This window comes from Oncorhynchus clarkii, chromosome 4, assembly GCF_045791955.1.
Source record: "Oncorhynchus clarkii lewisi isolate Uvic-CL-2024 chromosome 4, UVic_Ocla_1.0, whole genome shotgun sequence".
Lineage (NCBI taxonomy): Eukaryota > Metazoa > Chordata > Actinopteri > Salmoniformes > Salmonidae > Oncorhynchus > Oncorhynchus clarkii.
The window spans coordinates 20,905,296-20,916,143 of NC_092150.1; the positions used below are offsets into that span (position 1 = coordinate 20,905,296).

At 39.6% G+C, this 10,848-nt stretch overlaps 1 protein-coding gene across 2 annotated transcripts in view; it reads left to right on the forward strand.

Moving 5' to 3' along the window:
• LOC139406578 (long-chain-fatty-acid--CoA ligase ACSBG2-like) overlaps positions 1 to 2,263 on the forward strand; it is a 68,898-nt gene extending 66,635 nt beyond the window's left edge. For both annotated transcript variants that reach the window (XM_071149314.1, XM_071149313.1), the window contains exon 15: positions 83 to 2,263. In XM_071149314.1, the coding sequence (XP_071005415.1) occupies positions 83 to 201 (119 nt within the window). In that variant the 3' untranslated portion in view covers positions 202 to 2,263. The remainder of the gene's footprint in view (positions 1 to 82) is intronic.
• Positions 2,264 to 10,848: the final 8,585 nt, after the last annotated feature.

A 10,848-nucleotide genomic window follows, 5' to 3' on the forward strand; every position in this document is an offset into this window, starting at 1 on the left:
GGTGGTGCAACTGAATATAAGGAAGGTGTTCCTAAGTTTTGTACACTGTGTATAGCTGACGCAGTCTCTTTTTCTCTCTCAGGCCCCACTATGAAGCTGAAGAGGCCAGTGGTCATGAAGATGTACAAAGAGCAAGTAGAGCATTTCTACAAAGAGGTGGTGACCCCAAGCACCCCTGACAACTCCCTTCCCCCCAAATAGGCCTGGGATAAAGGCCCTTGCAGAGCAATTCATAGAACCGCAACAAAAGACCTGCAGCCAGAAGTCTCTCACACATACACCATACAGACCACCACTCCCTGTGCAGTTCCCGTTTACTCCTGTGGAAATGTTTTGTTAGCTTCCTGCTTTGGTTATTGGGTTTTTGTTCACATTTGTGGGTGTTCTAAGGAAAAACATCCATGAGAAGGCGTTGTAAGTCTTTGATTTTTGAAGATGAGTTATTGATGAGCTTATTTCAACTTTATTTGTTTTGTGATGAACAATAATGCATGATAAATGAAGTAGAGTTGTATGTGATGAGGCATGGTTAATGTGCTTCGATACTTGAGACTAAATGGCATAGTATCCAACATTTCCATAGGAAATGGTAGTAGAAATTTGGGCTACGTTTTGAATAAGCGTTACTCACAATTATTTATTTTTCATTTGCCAAAGTCAATACTTACTTGGACCAAAGACACATTGGATGTGAAAGAATTATCCAGCTGAAAAACTGATGGAAGTTTTCTTCACATCCAGTGTTCACTCGTCAAAAACGTTTCCTATTTATTATTGTTTTGCTCTGTCGGCATTGGTCTGGTTTCAGAGTATTGATGGAAGTATATCATTGTTGTAGCGCGGTCCTGCAATAAGAGATGGCCAATGACAAATGAAGTTGTAGATTTAGTTAAAGCAAATGGCTCAATGTTGAACTTCTGCACCTACCTTGTCCAATAGAGAGCATCCAAATCACTTTTTTCAATGCGATGGAACCATATCATTCAAGCCATATTTTTTTGTTTCCTATGTGTTATGACATTGTCATACTATCTGCGGAATTGCCTGGTCTTGTTGGAATGTTTTATAACGATTCTGTGTAAAAATGTTGTGACCGTTGTTAAATACTGTAAATATATTTTGCCTACATTGCCTCTTTCCTCTGGTCTTCATTTAAACCGTTTTATTAAGTTGAATGTTTTTAAAAGAACTGTCTTCAGCTCATCAGTCTTGTCAAGCAGTGTGACATTCTTTATACTTGTGCCACTGAACTGAGTTTGTCTTTCTGAAAACTGGTTCATTACATGTTCTCTCCCGAGTTACCTTAATCTAATACAAGGGTACATAGAGGAAATTTGATAGCGTATTAAAATTAAGTTACCGCTCATCCTGAAACCTTCTACATCCAATAATACCCAGGACCGGTATGGACTGGGGTTTGATCTTATTACACTGCACATACTCTCCCTAAACTTCATGTATATGAATATGCTGTGTGGAATGTCTCTGTAACCTACTGTACATGTTCAGGTCCTTGTGTAATTCTGAGTTTTAATTATTGGGGGTTTATTTGGGCCACTTTGTCAGTACAAATGATACTCCTTGTACATTGGAATAGGAAGAAATCAGATTTTTTATTCTGGCTTCCAGCACTTTTCACCATTTGTCTTTTGAAATACTTGAATTTTTTAAATTAAGTAATCTAATGCAATCCACAGATCCCTTTGTAAAATACTATTCCATTCTCTGTGGAAAGTGAATATGCCAAGGCCCTTGCAGTTTAGAGATGTTAGCTCTTCCACATACAGCTGGTGACCCATATTGTTTCAAGAAGACTGGCTTGTAGTGTTTGTTGAAGTTGTATATGGAATGAAAAATATTATTTTCAAAAGTGGAGGAAATGAAGGTGATGTATCTGTATTTTATTTTCTCAACTGATGTCATAGCTTTCTGTTGAAGCTTGTACTGACATACACACTGAAGGTCTGGAGCTCCATACCACCAACAAAGTCCAATGCAATTGCAGTCAACTTTATTACACTTGAGCAAGCAATCTCTTCAAATGCATAGAAGACCATGAGAGTTCATGACTGCCATCTAAAGACAGAATACCGGTTTTACCTGACCCTCAACACTTGAAACACTTTCAAAACTCTTTAGTATCAGGTGGGGAAGAAAGTGTCTAGAGTTGATGAGCAGTGCCATCTTTAAACTAGCAGCTGCTGAGGAAAGAAACCTTAATGTATGTGATCTAGCTGGAAAATAAAGGTTATTTATTCTGAAATATTGAGCAGTTTCATTCATTTCCTGTTGCAAAGTCAAATTTGACAGCTATTTTTCAGGTTATTTTGAGATTGAAATATACCAGGTTGCCACTTAAAGTAACTGCCCAGTGAAAATCAACTACTATCCAAAATATAGCTGCGAGAAACAATGAACAGGGTTTGTTGGATAACAAAGCAAGCATTATCACATAGGAACTATCTTCCTTTATATGCAAACATGTTTCTTTAGGTTAGCAGTCACCCGGAGAGCTGAACGAACCTGATATGGTTCATGGGAAGATTATTTTTAGCATTAGTTACATATACAAAGGACGGTTAATAGTTTCCTTGAGTAATTTGACCTCAAAAAACAAGGCTCATTTTAGGGATATCCATGATTTCAAGTTGATGGGCCGCTGGAGTGGTTTAAATAGACATGTAAAATCAGATTTATCAACTCTGCCATCTTTTGACCCATCCATTAGCTTTTCTCAAACGAAGTGCAGACATACCATGGACCTTTCATTTCATTCTTTGGTTCATGAGAAGTTTTCTACAATGGTGGAAAATCTATCCTAACGGACTTTATGGGTCCTTGAGACAAAATTGTTCAGCATGAGGAAAGACACCTACAAAGTTTAGTCTCGGCCAAATTAGGGTTTAAGTGAGACTGCTTATCTATCACAGCACCACCTATAGGCTGATCAGTGCCATTATTTTTGTGCCAAAAAAAAAAAAGACCAGTCTATGCTTGAATTATTTGACCATGTCAATGGGGGGGAACACACCTAATAATGTTTGTAGCCAAAGCAAACATTCTAGGAAAACACTTAAAACCCCACCTCAAACTTCACAAAGACTGTTGTAAAAAAATACTTGCTCTTTCTTCATAGAACATGTCAACAAATCAAATTCTAATTTATCACATGCGCCGAGTACAACAGGTGAAATGTTTACTTATACAACCCCTTCTTTCATGTTAAATATTAGCCACTATCAGTATCAAACTTCAGTAGGCCTAATAACAACACATATTCAACTGCCAATTTACTGTTAGTTCCCTTCAGTTGGTATGGCTTACATTATCATTCCATTGGTTTCGTTAACCTTCATTTGCTTCTTCTGTAAATGTCGTCACGGTCATGTGGTTGTTGCTGAGGATCATTAGTAACAGCTGGTATTATTCAAAATAGACATGTAGGCAAATTAAATAATTATGGAGCAGAGCACAGCCCAAACCATAAGTTTTCACACGTCTGCCATCTGCCCGGTACAGTTGAAACCAGGATTCATCCGTAAATAGCACATTTCTCAAGCATGTCAGTGGCCATCGAAGGTGATCATTTTCCCACTGCAGTCAGGTCAAGACACTGGTGAGGACGATGAGCACTCAGATGAGCTACCCTGAGACCATTTCTGACAGTTTGTGCAGAAATTCTTTGTTTGTGCAAACCCCACTGTCCAGGTGGCTCAGACGATCCCGCAGTTGAAGAAGCCGGATGTGCACGTCCTGGGCTGGCGTGGTTACATGTGGTTTGCAGTTGTATGGCCGGTTGGACATACTGCCAAATTCTCAAAGATGACGTTGGAGGCGGCTTATGGTAGAGAAATTAACATTCAATTCTCTGGCACCAGCTCTGGTGGACATTCCTTCAGTCAGAGAGAATGGCGCCAGAGGGGATGGCTGCCGTTTTACTGTTTTGCTAGCACAGACTGTAAAATGTTCTGGAATTCATCCAATGGCATTGAGGAGTATACCACCTCAGTCACCGGCTTCATCAGTAAATGCATCGACGACATCGTCCCCACAGTGACCATATGTACATACCCCAACCAGAAGCCATGGGTTACAGGCAACATTCGCACAGAGCTAAAGGCTAATGCTGTTGTTTTCAAGGAGCGGGACACTAATCGGAACACGTATAAAAAATCCTGCTATGCCCTCAGATGAACCATCAAACAGGCAAAGCATCAAAACAGGACTAAGATTGAATCCTACTACACCGGCTGTGATGTTCGTAGGATGTGACAGGGCTTGCATACTATTACGGACTACAAAGGGAAACCCAGCTGCGAGCTGCCCAGTGACACGAGCCTACCAGTTGGGCTAAATGCCTTTTAGGCTCGCTTCCAGGCAGAAACACGGAAGCATACATGAGAGCACCAGCTGTTCCGAGCGACTGTGTGATCACGCTCTCTGTAGCCGATGTGAGCAGGACCTTTAAAAACAGGCCACAGGGCCAGACGGATTACCAGGACGTGTACTCCGAGCATGCACAGACCAACTGGCAAGTGTCTTCTCTGACATTTTCAACCTCTCCCTGACCAAGTCTGTAATATATACATGTTTCAAGCAGACCACCATAGTCCCTGTGCCAAAGAAAATGAATATAACCTGCCTAAATGACTACCGCCCAGTAGCACTCACGAAGGCTGGTCATGGCTCACATCAACACCATCATCCCAGAAACCCTAGACCCACTCCAATTCACATACCGCCACAACAGATCCACAGGTGATGCAATCTAAATCGCACTCCACACTGCCTTTTCCCACCTGGACAAAAGGAACACCTATGTGAGAATGCTGTTCATTGACAACAGTTTAGCTTTCAACACCATAGTACCCACAAAGCTCATCACTAAGCTAAGGATCCTGGGACTAAACATCTCCCTCTGCAACTGGATCCTGGACTTCCTGACAGGCCACCACCAGGTGGAAAGGGTAGGCAACAACACATCTGCCACACTAATCCTCAACACTGGGGCCCCTCAGGGGTGCGTGCTTAGTCCCCTCCTGTACTCGCTGTTCACCCACGACTGCGTGGCCAAACACGACTCCAACACCCTTAAGTTTGCTGATGACAACAGTGGTAGGCCTGATCACCGACAACAATGAGACAGCCTATAGGAAGGAGGTCAGAGACCTGGCAGTGTGGTGCCAGGACCACAACCTCTCCCACAATGTGAGCAAGACACGTCCCCATTCACATCGATAGGGGCTGTAGTGGAGCGGGTCAAGAGTTAAGTTCCTTGGTGTCCACATAACCAAAACTATCATGGTCCAAACACACCAAGAAAGTTGTGAAGAGGGCACGACAATGCCTTTTTCTCCTCAGGAGACTGGAGAGATTTGGCATGGGTCCCCAGATCCTCAAAAAGTTCAACCACTGCACCATCGAGAGCATTCTGACAGGTTGCATCACCGCCTGGTATGGGAACTGCTCAGCAGCCGACCGTAAAGGCAGTACATAGGGTAGTGCATACAGCCCAGTACATAACTGGGGCCAAGCTTCCTGCCTTCCAGCACTTATATACTAGGCAGTGTCAGAGGAAGGCCCAAAAAAACTGTCTAACACTCCAGTCATCCAAGTCATAGACTGTTCTGTCTCTTACCGCACTGCAAGCGGTACTGGATCACCAAGTCTAGGACCAATAGGCTCCATAACAGCTTCTACCCCCAAGCCATAAGACTGTTGAACAATTAATCAAATGCCCACCCGGACTATTTAGATTGACAACTCTGCTGCCCGTTGTTTATTATCTATGCATAGTAACTTTACCCATTTACATGTAAAGATTATCTCGACTAACCTGTACCCCCACACAGACTCGGTACCGGAACCCCTTGTATATAGCCTTATTATTGTTATTTTATTGTGTTACTTTTTATTTTTGACTTTAGTTTATTTAGTAAATATTTTCTTAACTCTATTTATTTCACGGTAAGGTCTACCTACACCTGTTGTATTCGGCGCATGTGACAAATAAAATTGGATTTGAATTGCACACTCCCTCAAAACATCTGTGGTATTGTGTTGTGTGACAAAACTGCACATTTTAGAGTGGCTTTTATTGTCCACAGCACCAGATATACCTGTGTAATGATCATGTTTTTTGATATTACTCAGTCTGGCTTTAAACTTACTCTTGGAAGTTCTAATAGTAGGATCCCAGTTGTTTTGAGTGAGGCATAAACCTTGTCAGCATAACCGTTTAAACTCTGCAGTGCCCGATTCACCACACAATCTGTTTAACACAAAATGATCCCCATGTGACCTATATAATGCACCCCTTCAAATGGAGTCCACCCAGAGTTCAGGAGTTCAAACACTGGTCATCTAAGAGCCACAACAACGACAGACAGTACTCAATGACTTTATTAATAATATATGATTTCAAAATAAAAAATAACATTAAAATAACATTTTTGTACTTAACACAACTTGCATCGTATGGCCACATGGTGGCATCGTATGCCAAGTTTAAAATACCAAATCGTGTTGTTCTGCCGTTCAGCCCATGGTAGCACTTTATCACCCCTTCCCGCCAGCAAACCCTGCTTTGACAAATAAAGCTTACACGTTCCCTGTCACAAACTAGGTTTCCATCCAATTGGCGACAGATTTTCATGCAAATATTCTAAAATCCGCATATCATTTTCCCACCAGAGATGCGTTACCATCAAATGGACTCGTTGCAAATAAAAGGCTGTGCATGACGTAGGCACATTCAAACAAATTCCCATGTACCGAATAAAAAATACTATTACAGTTTCCATCGCATTTTTAACTCTACTGAAGGTTCTAACAAAGCATTTTGCGTTATTTAGCGAGTGTGCCCAATCTGGTATTGACACCTGAGCTCTAGCCGAGGGGTTCCCAAACTCGGTCTGTTGTGGCCCAGGACAAGCAAACTTGATACTACTTGTCAACTAATCAAGTCCTTGACAAATTGAATCAGGTGTTTTTGTCCTTGGCTACAATAAAAGTGTGACGTTGGGGGTACTGGAGGACCGGAGTTGGGAAACACTGGTCTAAGATAATTATTCATTTAATCTGTAATTTAATAAACGGCATGCTTTCCCGACGAATCGTAGAGGGAGAACCACACGTCATCGCGTGACTCCAGATGTCTTTATCAATATCTGCACATAAATGAGTTTCCAGATACATTTAGTTCATAATTAATTTTACCTACACACAAATATCCCACCTTGTCCAGCGTATTTTGTTTTGTCGACATTTGTCAAGTTTACCGGAAAAGGTTCGGTCTCCATTAGACTGGTCATATTTTTTTATCCGATATGTACTTTACTCGCATAAAAAAGTTGGATGGAAACCTGGTTAGAGACACTTGTAATAACCACTGATACAGAAAACGTCCCTCTGCCCAAGCCACCTCACATTCCTAAGGAACAGTCACCATTCGTTGCTTATTTGTATTTTTTTTCCTGTTAAAATTCAGAGTAGATGGTCTACCTTTGCTTATCATACATTTAAATATATATATATATATATTTAAAATATATATATATATATATATATATATTTAATATATATATATATTTAAAATATATATATATATATATTTAATATATATATATATATATATATATATATATATATATATTTAATATATATATATATTTAAAATATATATATATATATATTTAATATATATATATATATTTAATATATATATATATATATATATATATATATATATATATATATAAAATATATATATATATATATATATATATAAAATATATATATATATATATATATATATATAAAATATATATATATATATAGTCTATATATATATATATATATATATATAGTCTATATATATATAGTCTATATATATATATATATATATATATATATTTAAATGTGTGTGTATATATAATGTGTGTGTATATATATACACACATTTAAATATATATATATATATAGACTATATATATATATATATATATATATATATATATATATATATATATATATATATATATATATATATATATAGTCTATATATATATATATATATATATATATATATATATATATATATATATATATATACACACACACATTATATATATACACACACATTTAAATATATATATATATAGAATATATATATATATATATATATATATATATAGTCATATATATATATATATAGATATATATATATATATATATATAGACTATAGAATATAGAATATAGTTTGAATTGGCATGGTATCTCTTCCTATGGTGTTCTTATTTAAGAGGTTAAGGGGTCGAAATTGGACAGAAATACAGAGAAATATTGAACGGGGGGGGTGACAGTTTATGCCTGGGCTTCGTAACCATACCTCATAGAGTACGGACAAATAGAACGCTGCCTCACTTTGAGTTAAAAACACTCAAATTATAATAGGACATACACATAAAAATACTTATTCTCACCGAAAAGTCCACCTTTTCCTGCTTGATATAATTATACTGGATGATATCGACATGATTAGCTCATACATCAAACATATTCCCAACACCTGTTCCATGGTGTTCAACTGCAACAACTATGATACACAACACAACATTTAGGGAAGTTTTCCTTGACGCAACACTAGAATTAACAGAACTGACAGCATGTTTCTGTATGTATAATGACAAAACATGCCAATACAAATAAAAACAATTAAATAAGAATTTTAAAAAACGTTGGCAAAAAATCTATTTGTATTGCATGTAAATATTGTATAAAATTCTTAAAAATACAGTTTAGATAATTACTTAAGTACTTAAGTCACCACAGCCAAAAGTGCAGAGGTACATAAATAAAAGATTGACTGTTCGTAGATGGTAGATGGGGTTCTCTCTGGGAGAGCTGCACAGGGCTCCCTGCCACTCACCCCTTCAGCGGCCCTTCCCCCTCCCCCCCAACTGCGCCCAAACTCCATGACAAGGGAAAAACTGAGCGCCCCCGGTCAAGGGGTAGAGTTCATGAACTAGGACTTGGGAGTTAAAAGTTCACACACACACAAGAGGACAGCAACGTTCTCTTTTTCCACTCGCTTGACACACACAATCTATCACACTCACAGATGCAAATTCATCTTAAAAATCACTTGCGGGGACTTGTGTTGACATAGGCACACCCAGACAAATAAAAGGGTGGTGGACAGAGCAGAGTGGATGCTGAGAGGAAAATAAGGCGGTTGTTGTTTCACTCTAGAACAGAACCACACATTCAGAGTCCTTAACACCACAGCACCCTCACAGAGGAGAAGGGCCAGAGAGGTGAGTGTGCACTTTGCAGAGGCAGGCAACAGAATGGACATAACTATTAAAGCTATTAGCATTAGAATAAATACAACTGTTCACGAGGTGAAACAGAAAGAAAAGTGAGGGGGGAATGAAGCAGGGAGGGGATCACCCAAAGAGAGGAGAAGAGACAGCCCATTAGTCTGAGTGTGAAACCACAGTGGATGTGAAGGCTAGAGGGACCACAGTAAGAGGAACATGTCTAGCAGATTGACTGAGTGATAGGCCTGGTCTGGCACTGTCCCTTTCCATAATGATAGGCCTGGTCTGGCACTGTCCCTTTCCATAATGATAGGCCTGGTCTGGCACTGTCCCTTTCCACAATGATAGGCCTGGTCTGGCACTGTCCCTTTCCATAATGATAGGCCTGGTCTGGCACTGTCCCTTTCCACAATGATAGGCCTGGTCTGGCACTGTCCCTTTCCATAATGATAGGCCTGGTCTGGCACTGTCCCTTTCCATAATGATAGGCCTGGTCTGGCACTGTCCCTTTCCATAATGATAGGCCTGGTCTGGCACTGTCCCTTTCCATAATGATAGGCCTGGTCTGGCACTGTCCCTTTCCATAATGATAGGCCTGGTCTGGCACTGTCCCTTTCCATAATGATAGGCCTGGTCTGGCACTGTCCCTTTCCATAATGATAGGCCTGGTCTGGCACTGTCCCTTTCCATAGAAAACTACAGCTCAGACAACAGAACATGAGCTATACAACCATTCATATTAAGATCTGGAAAGAAAAGGCAATCATTTGGAGAAGACGCCTGAACATCCCTAAAGGACCACTGCTAATGCACAGTGTCTTAGGATTTCTGGAAGGCTTATGTTCCTTATAACAGCAGAGATAGATCCCTGGAAGAAGCTTCAAATCTGCAGACAAACCGCACAAGAAGCATCAACTGATTTCAAGAGAGGGCACTGTTAAGACAAAACTGGAGTTTCAGGCTTCCCAATGAACATTTAGTCAGAGGAAGGACTTTGCTCTTTAACCAGTGTCAGTGGACAGACATAAAAGGCACTAAGAGGATAGTAGGTTTGTTGCTAGCCCTAGAAAATGAACAGGAATACATTCATAGCTCACAGGTATCTGAAATGCAATCCCAAAATACTCCAAACGTATCAGTACAAAAATTAAATGTAAAAAAGCGTGGCCCCTTTTTTTTCTTGGATCTGGGAGACTATGGCTACTTGTCACGGCTTTTTACCCCCCACCACTAAAAAGGCAATTCAGAAATGATCCTTTCCCCAGAAATTGAGCCCTTTCATGCACATCAAGATAGAAGAGGGGAGGGGGTGTCAAGGTTCAGCTTTCAAAGAGGAAGTGAAGGGAAACTGAACAGACAAGAGATGAACCCCATCTAAAACACACTACCACCAACAGGCACGTACACAACTTAGTACCTGCATGTGTGAAGACACTCTGGAATGGGACCCAAATGCCTCTCACAGTGTGTGTGTGTTTAAGGGCTGTTGCTTGTGCTCAAGCTTAAAGAGTCACTAACCAAAGA